General features: G+C 39.4%; 2 protein-coding genes across 2 annotated transcripts; both read right to left on the reverse strand.

Annotated features, from left to right (window-relative positions):
• Positions 1 to 6,498: 6,498 nt before the first annotated feature.
• On the reverse strand, positions 6,499 to 8,290 carry LOC148700716 (uncharacterized). The gene is made up of 3 exons (XM_088707316.2): positions 7,936 to 8,290; positions 7,766 to 7,832; positions 6,499 to 7,613 (listed from the first exon to the last, which is right to left on the reverse strand). Exons 1-3 carry the CDS (start codon positions 8,032 to 8,034, stop codon positions 6,763 to 6,765), a joined length of 1,017 nt encoding a protein of 338 aa, XP_088563442.2. The 5' UTR covers positions 8,035 to 8,290; the 3' UTR covers positions 6,499 to 6,762.
• A 2,883-nt stretch (positions 8,291 to 11,173) lies between these two features.
• LOC103713856 (protein EDS1B-like) lies at positions 11,174 to 18,088 on the reverse strand. Its single transcript, XM_008800900.6, has 3 exons — positions 17,457 to 18,088; positions 13,724 to 14,518; positions 11,174 to 12,110 (listed from the first exon to the last, which is right to left on the reverse strand). The coding sequence occupies exons 1-3, from the start codon at positions 17,811 to 17,813 to the stop codon at positions 11,373 to 11,375; spliced, it is 1,890 nt and encodes a 629-aa protein (XP_008799122.3). The 5' UTR covers positions 17,814 to 18,088; the 3' UTR covers positions 11,174 to 11,372.
• Between the last annotated feature and the right edge of the window lie 76 nt (positions 18,089 to 18,164).

Below are 18,164 nucleotides of genomic sequence, written 5' to 3' on the forward strand. Positions count from 1 at the left end.
TCTAGCAAATGTAAAATAATTGCAGATATGTACAGTAGTAAAAGGTCTTAAACAACTCCATCTTTGTCAAGCAAAGATTTAAGTTACCATCTCTACCAGCGTATGCCGAACCAGCCCATACAGGCCGGTACGGGCCGGTACAAACCGGTCCGGCCAGCTACCGGTACGGCAGAGCCGTGGAAACCGGTACAGGCCGGTTCCTTGCCGGAGACGAAGAAGACGAGGAGAAAAAGAGGGAGCGCGGGGAAGAGAGGGAGGGAGCCCACCTTCGGCCGCCATCGGAGAGCCGCGGAGGGGCGTCGGAGGCCGGTGGGGGGCGGCGGAGCCTGGCGGGGGACGGGGGAGCCCGCGGGGGCGCTGCGGAGGCCGCGGCCGCGTTTTTTAATTTGGGAATTTTAAGTGAAGTCGGCACAGCCGCGGCCGCGGCCTCCGCAGCGCCCCCGCGGGCTCCGCCACCCCCCGCCGGCCTCCGCCGCCCCCCACCGGCCTCCGACGCCCCTCCGCGGCTCTCCGATGGCGGCCGAAGGTGGGCTCTCTCCCTCTCTTCCCCGCGCTCTCTCTGGTTCTCTTCTTCTTCCCCGGTTCCGGCAGGGAAAAGCTTCCCGGTTCGTACCGCCCGGAGCACGGTACGAACCGGCCCGTACCGGTCCGGTAGGCAACCGGTACGCCTACCGGATCCGGTACGGTGGACCTTGATCTCTACTATATCATACGAACAATAGATACCTTGCCAGCAGGTTGTCTGTATGGTACACAAAACATGGGCCTACATGCAACGGGTATCCAACTCCTGTATCAATGCATGTCGGCTCATAAAGATTTGATACAGATCAATACAAATGGATACATAATGGTGTGGGTGTGTAACCACTTTATTTGATCATCTTCAACAGACTATATTTCTACTCAAAGTGGTAGGAGCTCTTCCAGATTCTTCCCCTTTTCTCTGAGTTTTTGATCCACTGGAAATGATAATGGTCACAAGTCATCAAACCCCATCAAATCAAATGTTAGAAATTACGGTAACTTACAAAGCATATGCTCTTTAAAATATCATCAGCATATGAGTTTCCCATAAGTTTGGCAGTACGCATAACACATAAAATATGTTATTAATGTGTATGTATACTTTCCTACTCCCTTATGGTTTTTACCTTGAATTTTGTGCTTACTTGTGTTGCTGATGTATAAAATATGTCATGTTAATCTGTAATGCAAGTTATCAGAAGCCAAATGATGCACATATTAAACTGCAGTCAACACAGATATCTATAATAATTTGATCAAATATTCTATAGATTGTTTTTAAAAAATAAATTAATAAAAGATGTTCCTATACACTACTAGAAAGTAACTAATACTGGTATATTACAAAATGAGTAATGCATTTTCGTGCACTAATTGCAAATCTTCTTAATAGAGACATATACCTTTTTGTGCCAGTGTGTTCCAAGTAGCAACATGATATGGCTTGATATGCATAACGTGCCAACCCCTAACCAGCACAGACACAGTGAACAATACGACAAATGGCTGTTACAGAAACAAAACTATGGGAACATAAATCATGCAATCCATTTTAGCAATTGTATCAGAAAATTTAGGTTTAATCTAAAAACCATCATATCTTATAAGCTTAAATAGAGAAAAGAATAGAAAGCTAAAAATATGGATCAGCAAGGTAGTGCCGCCAATCACAAAATCCTTCCCTATACCCCTCCAAACGAAGTCAACTGCCATTCAACATGCATCATAGAGAATATGCTAAAATACAATCTCAAATATCAAAATCTTAATTGACATACAAATCAACTTGCATGGGCAAATGACCAATGAAAAGATTAATAAAACAGAATAATGTTCTGTCTGTCTTCCTCTGCAACTATAAAGATTAAGTTATGTGTGACACCGGGCCAATGACCATAATACATTTCATATTTAGGGAGATAGTGGCTATCTGACAAGGATGCAAATTACAAAGATCATCCTGGTACTTCGATCAATGAGAAGACCAGCTGACCTTAATACTTTAAACACCTAAGGACTAGCTCAAACTCTGCAGGATACCTCTTAACTAAAGGAATTCTCAGGGCATATCAGAATTGTAGAGAAATAAAAGAAGTCATTTCTGGACTTAAGGATGAAATCTTTTCTAAAAGGAGAGTTTGCTGTAGCATTGGATCAGGAATTTATCGGAACGAACAGCCGAATCTGCTGCAACTTGCAAGTATGCAGCAAGCTTCCAGAAAGCATAATGTTCACTTGATTATTGGAGTTCAGTAACCTTAAAACTCTTTGATAATTTTTTATTGAGATCATCAGCTGATATCACACGACCCTTAGTAATATTCTAATTTTTTGTGAAGCTCCTTTTAAGATCATCCAGAAAGCTTCTTACTTAGAGTGAAGCTGACTTGTTTGTCCGGCAATGCCAACTATTATCACTTTTCGGTTACCTCACACGAGCAATAGATGGAGTCCCATGCCCATCCAGCAGAACTCATATGGCAATATCTCCCTCGAAAGCACAACATCAAACACAGGCATCTTAGGGGCCGTGAGAATGGTAAAATTGCAGGATCTCTAAGCCAAATCAGAAGTAGAGATGAAAACACCAACTATATTGACAACCATCAACAACAAGTTTTAAATGGTGTCACATGTGGGATTGCTTCCATAGTTTAAAACTTTGTTCCTAGGAAAAGTATAATGCATGCAAAATAGCTCAAACTAGAAAACATGTTTTTACACAAAATCTAGATCCTGAGGATTTATTGATTAGTTGTGACAAAGAAAAGAAACTCCTAGTTGCAAGGAAAGATATAGAGATCAGCTGCTAGTATGTACCGCACTGATTGAGAGGAGATATACCAAAGTCTCCATACAACCTAGCTTGGACCATCCAAATCATGCGGACTGGACAGACCAAGCCCAACCACTTGGTTTCAAACAAGACTCACTAAAAACCACTTGTTTCCGACCATTTCATGATACGAGAGAGGTAGAGAGGTAGTAGGAGGTTTCTTCAAGCTTCATTCCAGATTTGGAGTTTAAGGAGTTGAATAATCATATTTCGGGTGCTAGAAACATGTTTCTAGCTAGGTGGTCCCCTCTCCATATTAAATTTATTTTTTGTGAAATTATAAATCTAAATTAACAAGAAATTGAAGAAATTGAGGAGGCATAATGTCATGCCTGAGATCCCAACCTATTAGAACCCCGAGGTGGAACCGCCAAAATCAAATAAAACTAAAAATTTAAATTTAATCACCTCAATAAAAAAGTTGATCAAAAAGTCATAAATATTTAACATCCTCCAAAGAAACCATAAGATCAAACATTACAATAACTAAAAATATATTATTGTCCAAATTTTCTTAAATAAAAATTCACTTACAAACTTAACATAGCTTATCACACACAATGCCGCACCTTTAAAGATACAAATAACTAAAGATAAACTGAGCTATGACCTGCACCATTCCAATGACAAATGTCAACTTAAAATATCAAGTCCACCTCTTCAAATAAGTGCACTAGAGCTCCCACTAATTGCTCTAAAAATTATGGAATAATCTACAAAGCTTAGTAAGTAAACTCCTGCCATGATAAAAGAACTTAAAGGTCCATAAGAAAACGGTGACTTTAAAATGAAACACATGATCAAACTATCACTATCAATGAAAGGCTCAAGTGGAAATTCATTGAAATCATTTTGTTATAAAATTCTAAAAGCCAAGTTTTCATTAAGAAATAAGACGTCGCAAAAAGGGTCAAATGCAAATTTAAAAAGAAGTCCAAATATTTTACACAAAACCACAAGTCAAATATTTGTTCAACATCAAATGGCGAAAACAAAATTATATTTCAAAATCATATGTAGGTAGCCAAATATGTCTCATATTTTCCATACAGCTTTGGATGTATTATTTGACAAGGTTATCAGCTCAACTCAACTCAATCAACTGTACCTTAATCCCAAAACTAGTTGACGTCGGTTATATCAATCCTTTTTCCTCCATTCCTTCTATTTAGGGGCACACTTTCTAAAAGATGTAGCGATATCAAATCTTTGCTTACTATTTCATCCCATGTGATTTTCTATTTATATCTATCCCTCTTTTCTTCTACATGTATCAAATCACTTCTTTATAGTGGTGCATCTCTTGACCTATGTTGTACATATCCAAATTGCCTAAATCGTCTCTCTTAATTTGTCCTCAATTGGTACTATCTCCATCTTTTAATAAATGACTTTATTTCTTATTTTATCTTTTCTTGTATTACCACACATGTATCTCAATATTCTCATTTCGGCCACAATCATCCTGTACATATGTTGTTTTCTAACAGTCCAACATTCAGTACCACAAAACAAGTTGCTTGTATCGTTGTCCTATTAAATTTCCTTTCAACTTGACAGATATACTAGATCGTATAATACCTTGGCTGCACTTCTCCATTTTATCCATCCTGCTTTAATTCTATGGATGATATCTTCCTAATCCTATGCTATGACTCCATCAAAATCCTAATACTAGTACTATGCATCCCCTAGACAGAAAATTAGATTAGGTCCACCACTATAGTTGCAAAAAGTCGACTCTCTTTATTGAAGTTGGAAGCAACCAGGAAATCATGTCCTTCTCCTTTCAAGAAAGGGATGTTGAAAGAAGTTTTGTATGGCTGAAAGTGCAGTGGGCTTTGAGAAGTGAAATTTGGATTAGATGAATTTGGTTATTCAAGAGACTTTTTTTTTATTATGCTTAAAGAGGCAATTTGATGGTCATGATTAGGAAAATAGTAATGTTACAACTTTGAGAAACATGATTGTTCTGGAATCTGTACAGACAAAGGGACATGACAAGGGGAAGTTAATATCATGGACAAAGGGGTTTTAAAAATCAATCAGATTAGGATACACATATGTGATAAAATGTAGAGATAGAGTCGTTAGTTGGTTAGGAATTTTTGTTAAAATTTAAAGGCTGTGATTTCTAATGGACAGAAATGTTATTCATACTTCCAAATAGTATAGATTATCATTCCTTATAATCATATGGGCTTATAACAAGTACATGTAATTCAATACACCGCCGCACACACACACACATATCTATACATAATAGTGTGACAACTTGGCCATTAAAATAATTGTGAATAACTACGAGGTATTCTTAAAACAGTTCTAGACTTGTAAGTCTCTAATCCTAATTCCAGTTGTTAGACGAAAACGAACATATGCTTCAAAAATCTATACAGTTTGCTTGTTTGTGGCTAATTGCTTGTTTGATTTTAAATAGATTGTTGCTTCATTTTAAATTTATCTGCTTTTTCCCCTCTATATAGGCGTCTACTGCACAAAACAGATTATGGAACTTTTTACAATTAGATTTAGTGATGTGATTTTTAATTATGGTGGGTTCTTAAGATAATAAAGAATCCTATCTTACTCATTTTCAAGATAGAAACTGCAGTAAGGTATTTATAAAACAATAAAATTCTAAAAATTTGGCCCCCTAATAATCAGAACTTGCACGATTCATAAACATAGATTTCGTGGTTGCTCATTTTCTTCCACATTTTCTTATTCTTTTCTCTATTTGGGGTACCTATCATGTGCACTGCTTGAAATCCTTTTACTGCAACCAGTCATCAATCGAATTTATCAATTTTTTATTGTATACATGCATAAATGAACATGGACAATTTATACAAAGAAAGGTGTGCAATATAATTGTTATACTAAAAAATGAGCAGCCATGTGGATTATGGAGTACTGAAATCTTGCACTAATTATTAGGTCAGGAAATTCAGAAAGTTTATGTGTGTATAGCAATCGTACTTATCCCAAATGCATGATCAGGAATTGTCTAATTGGCATCATGAGGACAAACAAAAAGCAATCTAATATAATGCAACTACTTCTCAGAAAGATAATTACATAAACAGTAAAAGTGATTTGCGTTAAGGAGCAACATGTACCTTTTTATCCACCAAGCAAAGAAAATCACAGGTAATGCAAGCATAACATTCAAGTCCTTTAGGCATCAGAAGAAAGGAAAGCCCCCTGCAGACTGGATTTGATGGGGTCAGTTGGATATAATATTTGAAAAGAACATCAAGCATTAAAAACAAAACAAAATAAACAAAGGTTTATTCCTTAACAGGAACAGAAATTTGTTTGAAAAAAAATCCAAGACAGCACCACCTTAAGAAGTGAGTCAAATACATGTAGTGTCAATAAATAAAGAAATTAAGACATATTCATATAAAGTGAGGGAAATAGATAAGAGCATGAAGACTCAACACCAACAGGCTCTGCTACCAGGAAGCACAGTGGGAAGATCATCATGCATCATATAATGGTTGGATAATCTATGACAACAATATGAGAGTAACAATTTATCCACTGTAGTTGAAATAGGAGTCAAACAAACACCTTAATGAGAAAATGCATAAATGCAAAGCAATGGACTTACATATAGCACTCTAGAATTCACTGTAACTAGTATTTATAACCTCCAAATTATTAACAACCAATAGTCCTCTACAACAACACAAACACCACATGTCTTGTAAGAATTGAACTCAAAGACAGACCCAATATCCTGGAAACTGTTCTATAGAGCCCCTAATTATTCACAGTATTTTCTTCTAGGATATCAAAATTTCTGCGGTAACTGGACATCTTATAACATTTCCCACACGAACATTATAAGAGCAAGAGTAATTAAAACTAGACAACAACTCTTCCCTGCTCTAAAATCTCGAACTCATGCTACAAGAACGGGATAACCGGATGGATGACTTTGGCACTCCTCCACCGTCCACATCCATCACCACACTCATTGCATCATACTTCTTCCTGCACGCTGGACAACGCGCATCTGCCTCTAGAATCTTCTTGTGGCAGAAAAGGCAGAGGCGGAAGCCACATGAACAGGGGAGGAAGCTCGAGTCCGTAGGGTCCAGATCCTCACAGCAGATGGGACACGGAGATGGCAGGGCAAGGATGCCTTGTTGAATGGCACTGTAGTGCCGCTCCATGCTCCCCGGGAAGCTACTCTGCTTTGAGATACCGGGCAGGCTCCGCGGCCGGAAAACATCATCAGGCCTCCAAGCTCTGGGAGTTGGCTGAATGGACTGCGGCTTTGTAGTGGCCCCCCGAAGTGCCTCATTTTGGGTGCCAGGGGAAGCAGCGGGCTCGGCGATGGAGACTACAGGGTCGGAATTTGGTCGGTTATTATCATTGTCAGTGGACAGGGCATCAGCCACCGCTTCCCAATCATCCAAGACCCCATTTTCTTCTCCACGTCCATCTGGCTCCTCCTCCTCGTTATCGCTGACGTTTCTCGAGGTGGACTCGGTGCTGCTTCCACTGCTGATGCTGTTGGAGGGGCAGCCCTTTCTCGATGAGTTTCCATATATGCTCGAGGTGGGGCTTTGGGTCGGGGAGTCCGAATCGCTGATGTTGTGCTCTTCCCGCTCCTCCTCCTCCCTCGGCCTCGTCTCCGAATTACTCTTGGCCGACCGAGGGAGCGGTGGATGCGGAAGAGAGGAGGTATTAGGGCTAGTGCCCATGCTTGGATTCTTGCCATCCTTGTTCTTGACTACAACAAAAAAACAGGTAAAAAGATCCAAATTTAACAAAAATACAATTCAAATAGGAACGATCAAATCAACAAACACCCCATACGACTATAAAATTCAGAGATTAAATCAAGAAAACACAAGAATCGTCAAAATTAGAAGGCTCGCAAACCTTGATTGAGCCATTGCTCGCGCCTCGCGTCAAGCTTGCATTGCTTCAATTTCGCCGACCTGTTGGTCTGCAGAACAAATCAAAGCATCAATTTATCTTTTCTCAATCAATCTCCCAAACATATTCCAATCGATTCCGTTCAATTCTTTCTGGTTGGAATCTAATCTTACCCTCTTCTTCTTGCCGGCGTCCCTCGAGGCGATGGTAGGAACCGAAGCGTCTTTGGCCATGGAGTCGAAACCCATCGCTTCTCCCTCAGTCATATTCATCTCCTCTTTCACCAAAAACCCTAGAGAAAGAATAGATATAAAGAAAACAGCAGCGAACCAATACGGATAACAAGAAAGATTTGCCCTCTCTCAGTTTCCCCCTCCCTTGAAATTTCCAGCGAACGGATGGGAACGCCCGAACCGCTATATATACACACAAGTTGACATAAATACCCTTACGTCTACCATTTATTTACCGAATCACACATGGCGTCACATAACGGCCATTATGACGGTTTTGGCCCCTTGCATTACCTTGCCCTGTAATAACGGTAAAAGAAAAGAATAATAACCAATATTTGATATTTGTATTGTAATATTTCTTTCCAAAATTCAAACTTCCTGAATTTTCTTTTCATAAAACATCTGTAACACCAGAAGCTTATTTTTAATTATATTATTTTTCATCGTATTCTTATAATAGCTAATACGATAATTACTGTTTTCAAAGTGCCAAATAATGGCTGTTGCAACTTGCAACACTTACAAAAATAATATTGCTGTTTCAGTAGCAGGACGTTATAAACGTAACGCCGTTGTCAAAACGTTGTCCACGAACGTATCGGGTGGCTAGTTTTAGTTATCTATTGTCCACGGTATGAGATGCCGTGGTCCCAGTGTAAGCTATCGTGAGCCTCCGACGAGTCACGTAATTAGATCCACCGTTGGATCGACGGACTTGGCTGATCCCAGTCCTGTTGTCTGATCAACATGTCAACGGCGTGGGCGAGGAAAGAGGTTACGCGGCACGTGGGTTTGGGATGGGGGGCGAAATAGAAAACTCGGAGAAAAAGGGAACGGGCGGACATGACACGCGGCACCTTTTAGTAACACAACGGAACTATCACCGAGAAAGATATTTCCTCCGCGTCACCGTCAACGAGCTGATAATAGTGATCGGAATAAAACGGGAGCGCACCGAGTGATGGTGAGAGACTGAGAGCCGCTGGAGCTGCTATTTATTTCAATAATATTATACATATTTTACCACAAATGATAAATCTTATTTATAAAAGTTAAATTCTTATCAACCAAAAATAAGCACATATAGCTTCTTTTTTTTTTTTTCCTATATAATAGTGATCGGCTGTATAAATTTTGCACTCGATATTTTTTTGCATGATTTGTTACGCATGCATGCTCACTGTCATGCTAAGTGTGAGTGCTTTGAAGTTATCTACAAGCTTTTTTGCTCTACACTTCAAAAAAAATTGGCAGAATATTATTGAAAGATGCAAATGCTTGTTACAAAAATACAGAAGTTCTTTCTAACTAGTTAGAAAATTGTTTACAATATATGAAACAAAACACATGTAGTCGAAGATCCCATTTCAAGCATCTAACTTATAGTTATAATGGAAACTGGCTCGTATGACATTATTAATATTAAAGATATCCAAAGTTCTTATTATTTCATGAAAAAGATAATGAGCCTAGTACAAGAGCTTCACCAAAAATCATCTTGTTTGAAACAAAGAAAGGACGTTGAATAGATCAAGAAAAATATTATAGGCTCTTTTGTTCTCTTTAAAAAAATTATGGAGTCCTCCATCTTGGTGGTCAACAAACAATCTCATCTCCTTCCTTCCTTTGCTACCTTCCTTCATGTCTTTATATATCAACTCAGTTGAGCTTACTAATATAGCCCAAATTTGTTGGCTTCTGACTGTTACCAACCAAATCAGCCGACTAATAACAAAGTGTCATATGTCCCACTGATCGATCAATAATGAAGTGCTATGTGTTCTTGAATTAAGGCACATTGAGGCGGTAAAAAACCTATTAAGGAGGGCGATTATAGCCCTATGCACTTATGAGATACGTTGTGGGATGGTTACAGTTTATCCCACACATTTAGGCAGTTATTGCACATTTAACAGTTATGGCAAGCTCGTTCTTTTTGGATAATAGCTTTATGCCATTCCTTCTAGATATACAGGATCCGAAGGACCTCCAAATACGCTTTTTCTCTCCTACACTACTTAACTCACAATCTCAAATATCCACTATTCCACCAAAGCTCGGCTGACTTAACTATAGAAAGGTTCCATACATTTATGAGGCATGTTGCAAGATGATTACATTTCCTCCCATACATCCCAATAGTTATTGCACATCCGGTGGTTACATCATGCCCGTTCTTTCCGATTAATAGCTCTATGCCCTCTCTCCCATCCGCTCTTCATTTTTCATCTAGTTTCGTTGGGTCGGATTTTGGCGCCAGCCCACCGAGCTCCATCAAGTTGGAATTTTAGCGGCAACACTTACCATTGAATCATGACTGCTTAGGTCCTCTCTTCTTCAAAAACCCCATCCTCTTTTATTTCTCCCCCTTGCTAGAAACTAGAGGCTGAGATAGATGCCAGAGAGAGATTGAGAAATAGATGGGTAAGCAGAGAGGGAAAAATGCCGCTGTCATGGGCAATCGAGCAACACAGATGGTTAGCATAGTGACTGCAGCTTATGATGAATTTTATTTGGAACTTCCTTGACAAATGCAGACTCCCTTTATAAGGAAACAAAATATGATTAATTTGGATATGAAGGTCTGAATGATTTATGTTTTTATCAAAAAGAAAGGTTAAGAATGATTCATGCTTTTCTTCAAAAAGGATAAGAAACGCCAATAAACTTTTTTTTTTTTCAGTAATTTTGGGTGTGATGTATAACAGTATAAGGGAGGATGTGTCATTGATCTATATGATAATAGAGCATCGATGAGGAAATCTTCAGATCTTGCACCAGCAGCAGCAGCAGTGGGAGTGGGGGGGTTGCCCCCCATCCCGGCCATCCGCCTCTGATAACAATCAAGATAGCAATCAATACCATTACATGGACTGCATGAAACAATGTTTACTCACAGAGGCATGGGGATCGAAGAACAGCAACTGACAGCAGTAGAGGTGGGAACTTGTCAGCTTGACCTCCATCATTACAGCACAGTCTTGATAATGGAATTTGTTTTCTGGATGAAAGGATGCAGCCAAACCTGTTGATTTTTCATCTCTTATTTGTCAGTTAAAGCCCTGAACCAAACACATTCTTTCCATATGAGTGATACGTATCTTACCTTTAAACTTATGGTGGAATACCTACAATGGATTGCAGTGGAAGATCTATCCAACATCAAAGTCCCACATCAACAATGTAAAAAGCTTGGTCATTAGAGTGAAATGATAGTATAGCATGAGTAACTCATTACTAACAAACCTCACCCCATTTACGGTAGGCAAATACAGTTTGTTTAGCATATTTCATTAGCAGCAAACTAAAAGCCGATCTGCTGCATGAAATTTACCTCCCGGCAACTAGCAGAGATTTTACCAAACACAAAATTATTATATCATTGGCAAATTTTCCTCCGCATCTATGAATCTTGCAATACAAGACTCCAACATATGCTGTTTGGGAAGAGTCTTCCACCACTTGACAAAGGTCGAATTACCGAGTAATACATCTTTGCTCAGCTTCCCAGAAGTGAACCACCCTAGTGTCTTGTTCTCCAGTTCTAATATCCTCTCCCTTGCCTCCTCAAAGGGCTTGTTATTACAGCTATTAACACAAAGCTCTTCAACCATTGCCCAGAAACATGATTCCAAGCTGGACCCTGCAGTCATTCGTTGGGCGTGCTCGAGCCACCTCTGCGTGTATGTATAGCGTCTGGGCCTACCCTTCTCCAAGTAGGATCCTGTATCTTCGTTTTTAGAGTGCCTGTAGTAGTTGGCAATGTCCAGAGGCTCAACCAAATGACGATATCGTGTACCCAAATCCACCCACTCTTTCTGACACTCAAAACCATCAGGAAGTTCATACCTTCTCAACATCTCAACAATCTCATCCCAAAGCCCTGCTAGTTCAAGTCTCTTAACATTAGCATTGAAATCTTCAACATCTGTTTGACATTTGAAGGTGTCATAGTAACTCAACTCTCGTATTTCACATGTTGCACGATAGTTGTCCAGGAATTTCATGGCTTCTTGTATCTTGTGATAGTTGGCGTCAATCTTGACCTGGTTCCTCTGTCTTTGTTTCTCCCACTCTTCTGCAGCATGAAGACACAACATAGCTTCATTGCTCTGAAATGCCAGAAATAACACAGTCAGCTAAGTTTATGAAACAAGTCAGAACAATTGCGAATAGAATATCAAGATGAGGGGGAAAAATATGCAATGATTGGTTCTCAACATTTCATCTTCTCCTTAAAAAGTTGCTGTTGGCATGTCAATTATGCCAAGAACCTTGCGGTAGGAGAAGATCAGGTCTAGAACACAGTAATACTTTTGCTGCATACAATTAATATACATTATGACTGCAGTTGGAACTGTAGTAACAAAGGAATCTTTCCATGACCTACACACTCGTTTGTTTGCATGTTTTTGTTGTGTTTTGGTTGATGAAGCCCACCCAGCCTCAGAATGAGGGAAATGGTGATATAGGTGTGCTCTATAGCAGCAGTTTGTTTTCATGTTTATACCATTATTGCACATGTACCATGGTGCACTAACTCAACAGGCTAGGAGAGTTCTGTTGGATCTGGGGATAATGAGTTCAAGCTTCTGAAGATTATAACGTACTTGGGTTGAACTTGTATGTCACAACTAAAACATATAAAATGCATTTTCCTTCACCCTTGAGAATATAAAAATGCTAGCATAATCAGTGGAGGAGTTTTAGAGAAGGGTCAAAATAATCTTTGAAATGTGCAAAAGTGATGATCAGCCCATACTTCCAACATCACAGCTGTCCGCATCAGAGTAGGTGGTGGTCGATCAAAACTAATAATAATGATTGATGGAGGATGCATAAACATTTGATGGATGGTTTTAAGCACAAAATTATGCTAAATTCTCATGCTGGAAACTTAAGCAATCTTCTATATATGGAAACAAAAAATGATCATGAGATGCATATCATTCTAAACTTTTCTGGCAAAAGATTGCTCTAACACATAAAACTATTGTTGCAGAGATGAGAAATGATTAGCTGGAATGGGGTAGAATGATAAAAGATAAAAGATAGGATTGAGAACCACTGAAGACAATTAGACATCACACTGGATGTGGATTAAGTGATGGAGAGAATCAAGATGGTATAGGCTTGCAAAGATGAATAGGTAGGAAGAGGGGCTGGGATTTTCTTTTGAAGGGTCAGGAAAGAGAAAGTGAGACCTACAAACCTAGACGGAAGAAACGAGAAGGGATTTATAACATTTTCAATGACAGAAGATGTAGCCATGACAATAATGAATGGCATAAATTTGAGCCTAATCCAATGGGTTCATGGTCATATTTGCTGTTTTGTTGGTTTTTTCCCCGATAAGAAAGTGAGTTGGAGAAGTTGGGAGTTAGATATACAGCTGATGTAGTGAGGCAAAATTCAGTTGTCTTCTTGTTAATGTTGAGTAATTTAGATGCTCTAGTTAAGAATACCAGAATTTTGATGCTACTGCACCTTATATTTGTGAAACAATATCTTTATCATATTTTCTGATCTCCACTGTCTTCTCCCCATAAACTTGGAGAGTCATCCTGGTAATGTGTGTGCCGTGTGTGTGTGATTTCCAATGATATTACTCGAAAACCTTTCACATGCAAAATAATACACATCTCGGAATTATGTCAATTGCATACCCAAAAAAAAAAAAAAAACAGCAAGATCTTAGTAACAGATAGGCAAATAAGATACTTACCAATTCAAGATCTTCTGATGCTGTTCCAACCACTTGCATCTTATCACCATCCCCATTATTTAAGGACAATTGAAGTGCTTTCAAACAATCCAAATGAACTACATTTTCCATATTTAGGTATTCCTTTAGCTTTAACTCGTACTGCAAATGCTCATTTAAGCTTTTATTTGCAAAATCTGATAATGTTTGTGCAGGATCCCGCTGAAGACAGTAAAAGAACAATTGCAAAATAGCATCTGAATTCTTCACATGGACCAATCTCCCATTACTGGTACAAAAAACGTAAGTTCCAAAGGGCCTGTAAGGAGAAAGTTTGATGAAGGCAGTTAAAGCTCCCAGAGATGGGTTTGTACATCCCATGCACAAACAGGCCCTATAGCTAGAAATTGATAGTGCACTCTTTAATACTGTGCTATAGAAAAATGTTACCAGCTGAGAATTCCCAATGGATTCAAGGCTGAAGTATAATGATCTAGGGCATAAGAAATGCAGAATGGCTTGAAGTTCTTCTTTGAAGGATGACAAAGGAGTTAACAGAATCCGTGGAACAATATCTAGTGTCATGACAAAATGCAAGAAGCAGTGTGACCAATTTTCTCGCTTAAGAGCATGGTGGAAAACATGGTCTCCAACAAGAGGAGACCCAAAAGTTACACAAAAAGGGTTAACTTGACTGCTATTGTCGAATTTGAAGCACTGCTCTAGTAACCAGATAGTAGCAAGGGCAGCAATTGCACCTCCTGAAGAATGGCCAGTGAAAACTATCCTCTTCTTTTCAACTATCGCTCTATGAACCTGGAAATTAGTATACACATGTTCACAAATTAATTATCTTACAGGAGGAAATACATCTATACATATCATACAGGTCCAACAACAAAATTGATGAAAAGAAAGGCTTGACATTTTGAGATTATAAAATATTACAATATGAATAAAACTTCAACAAAATCCAGAATTTAATCGAATTTGTGTCTTAAAATCCCTCTGGCTTCATTATTTAGCATTAATATACTCATTGCTTCTTATAGCATAACCGGGAGCCTGTTGCTCGTTTTTTTCCCACAGAAACTGAATGAATATAGCATCCAATCCATAAAAAATATTCCTAGTTAAGATGTTCTCTGGGTTGGACCAGTTACCCTTTCTACAGCAGAACATAAATGATTGGAGAGCAGAAAGGACACATTATGATTTTGAGTAAACTTCTCTGGCCTTTCCTTCTTTTTGGAGATGCAGTGTCATTACTTAACATAATATAATGCATTTTCACGTTGGGTTAGACTGAAGATGTTTATTGTCCAAAGTATCATTACTTAACATAATAACATGCAATGTGCAACACAACCTCATAGGCACTTGACACAGCAGCATATTTTGAGCATTCATGTAACAGTGCATCAAAAGTTTAGATTGGAAGGAATCTTGGAATTAAAGAATTCAATCAAATGAATAATGGGGCAAATTGACAAAACAAGAGAACAATTTGGATCTTTCAGAGGTCAGAAAATATAGGAAAAATGTCACGTCAAGATATCAGCCATTCAATCTTGAAAACATCAAACTCAGCCAATCAATTGAGGAAAACATGCGTTTTGGTCAACCAGTTCAAGAATCCCAGGAAAATTAATTAGGCTAAGCAGGCTAGAGCAAAAAGGACAGAAAATCCTATGCTTGTTGCCATTATTAGATCAATTTCAGAAACAAAAGTTTAATGCAACAAGTCATACATTGTGTGAATTTTAAAGTTCACATATGATTATTTAATCAGTCATTTGACAGCTAGTGTGAACATGAGCTGTTCTAGAGCGATCTAGAATGGACTTGAGATTGTTGAAGCTAATTTGGGTTAGCTCAGTTAGGCTTGTTTACTTGACAATATGAGGTTAAGAAAGAATTCAATGGTTTTATAGTGGTAGTGGCAGGGAAGGTGAAGATGAAGGAGCAGCAGGGAAAATAGGGTGATAGACAAAAAGCTGTATGGAAGGGGCAACAAAAAGCTGTATGGAAGGGGCCTGGTTGGAGGACAGTTGATGAGTGGGGAGGCAGCACTGAGGTAGATCTGGAGAAGAGGTTCGATGTGGACAATGAGGTGGTGATGGAGGTGGCTGGAGACAAGTAGAAGCACTGGAATATTGTTAGAAGGCAGGAAAATCAGGGTGGGTTTTTTTTTTGGAGTGGGGGGTGGGGGGAGGGGAGTGATGGAAGAACAAAACAGAGAGGAGCAAGGAAGGAGACAGCTTAGTGGTTGCATTAGGAAGGTTAGGCACAGTGCAGTATATGTTCCAGGGGATCTCAGCCAATAGGTCAAGATCTAATGCCTGAGAGTTAAAACTACATCTATTGTTTGAGATTAAAATCCTAGCTTAAGCTCAGCTTATTTACAGTTCGAGCAAGGCCATGCAGAGCCGAGTTTTAAGCTGAAAAAGAGCTGCTCATAACCATCTCGCTTGTTTGACAGCCCTGGTGATAGTCCTAATTGATGAAACAATACTACTATAATCAATGAGGGTCTGCAAAAGTCCTAGTCAAAGAATTTGGTTGACCGGGAAGAATTTAGTTTTTTTATAGTGAAGTTTGATTTTAAGTCATTATATAAATGTGTAATCAGGGTGACAAATTTACTTTGAGTAACTCAAAATTAAAAAAGCCTGCCCGTTTCCCCTTATGCGCTGGATTTCAGATCCAAGAAGGTGATGATCCCTTCCTTATGACTCAAAATGAGGATTCCTCTGCTTTTCGCTAGTGGAGACTCCAGTAGTGCAAAAAAAACCTTCTATCAGGTTTTGTCCATATAAAACGTAAAGCCTGGAACTATATCTGAATTTTAGCTACATTTGCTAGGATTAACATCATCACCTTTAAGATTTCTAATTCATCACTTAAGTGACGTAAATTTTGAGCTATAATTTTTTAAGTTTAGATATCACTTAAATTTCACTCATTTTTACTAACAATTTTCCTTCAATCCTAAATCTTATGCTTTTCTTTAGTCATATAGAGTTTTTCCCTCTTATTGCTGCTGTCCACTCAACTGAATGCCTCAGTTTTTGGGTTAATCAACTCAAATTTAAGGCCTGTTAGAATCAATTTTGGGTAAGCTTCAGTCATTTAAATAGCCAAATCAACCTATTCCAACATTAGTTTTGGTATTTAAGATTGGTTCTTCACATGGCCACATAAGTTGGTACGAGTTTACGATCTCGTGAGCAGCCAATTGGATGATTTGTTCTTGCAAACTGCATCATAGTTAGATAGCTTAATCTAGATGCACTGAGGAGAGGAAACCTTGCAAACACCTATATTTGTTGACAAATCTTATATCTTCCAAATTCAAGTACAGACTGTACAGTATACGGAAAATGCATGTGGCTTGACCGTGGACTGCGGCATTAGCATCTTGATAGATGATCGGCCAGTTTAAATTGCTAACCGACATGCATCTAAATCCATGCAAGTATAAACAGATAGCAACATGGAAGCTCAAAATTGCTAGTTAATTAAAACCTAGCAGCACCAATTAGACCCGTCTTCCCCCCCCCCCCCCCCCCCCTCTCTATATACTTTTATTTTGTTAGTTTCCAACACTGATGAATAATGATAAGATAATTCCAGAACTAGAATCCATCTTCTAATCAACAAAAACTAGAACCAGTTTTTCATTCTGAATGAACTTCGAGACTGATTGCATACAACTTCTATAAATAGCGAAGAAAGGGAGGCGATGGCCTACCTCTGATTGAAGCCTAGAAGTGGCGAGGAGTCTCTGGAAGGAACGGAAGAAAGCCATGTTGACGCGGGCGGCTACATCGTTGCCGATGCTCTTGAGAGAGGGGAAGAGGGAGGAGTCGACCTCCGTCTCCCCGAAGGAAGCTCGGTCTCCGGAAATCCAGTCCTCGGCGGACCAAGACCCAGGGAACGCGAAAATGGAGGACGGGGAGGGGTGGGAGAGGGAATGGAGAAGGAAGGGGGAGGCAGAGGAGGAGGAGGAGTGGGCTCTCATGGAAAGAGAGCAGCAAAGCTCTATTAGGACCCTCTCCTCCTTTCCCATCCCCATCCTCTCCTCCTCTGAATTCTCCGGCGGCTTCATCGCCTCTCTCTCTCTCTCGATCTGCTCCTCCTCCGTCTCCTTTTGCTTCTTCTCACTTCGTCGTTAGGAAGATGAGGCGAAGGGAGGCAGGGAAGAAATTCTTTCCGACGTGGGGCCCATGGAGGACTCGAGCGTCCGTTCCCGGCATCCACTAAACGGCGGCTTGCCAACTTTACCCGTCAAAGCCGAAAAGAGATTGCCATGCCTTGTCATCCAAAAGCCTTTTTTTTAAAAAAAAATCAAGCCTCATTGCCATCCAAATCTCCATCCCAATCGAAGCGAGCCATGTTAACTCTGGCGTGCTCCATAGATAAGTATGCCAAAGTTTTCTCCATCAATCTTTTGGATCTC

This window comes from Phoenix dactylifera, chromosome 11 (assembly GCF_051530095.1).
Source record: "Phoenix dactylifera cultivar Ajwa chromosome 11, Ajwa_hap1_PhDact_Kaust_v1.1, whole genome shotgun sequence".
Taxonomy (NCBI): domain Eukaryota; kingdom Viridiplantae; phylum Streptophyta; class Magnoliopsida; order Arecales; family Arecaceae; genus Phoenix; species Phoenix dactylifera.

Coding starts and splice junctions, on each gene's coding strand:
- LOC103713856 (XM_008800900.6), bottom strand. CDS start 17,813: ATGAAGCCGCCGGAGAATTCAGAGGAGGAGAGGATGGGGATGGGAAAG. Junction 14,519..17,456: donor CTTCTAGGCTTCAATCAGAG/GTAGGCCATCGC, acceptor ACTAATTTCCAG/GTTCATAGAGCGATAGTTGA. Junction 12,111..13,723: donor CATCAGAAGATCTTGAATTG/GTAAGTATCTTA, acceptor CTGGCATTTCAG/AGCAATGAAGCTATGTTGTG.
- LOC148700716 (XM_088707316.2), bottom strand. CDS start 8,034: ATGAATATGACTGAGGGAGAAGCGATGGGTTTCGACTCCATGGCCAAA. Junction 7,833..7,935: donor ACGCCGGCAAGAAGAAGAGG/GTAAGATTAGAT, acceptor TTTGTTCTGCAG/ACCAACAGGTCGGCGAAATT. Junction 7,614..7,765: donor CGAGCAATGGCTCAATCAAG/GTTTGCGAGCCT, acceptor TTTTTGTTGTAG/TCAAGAACAAGGATGGCAAG.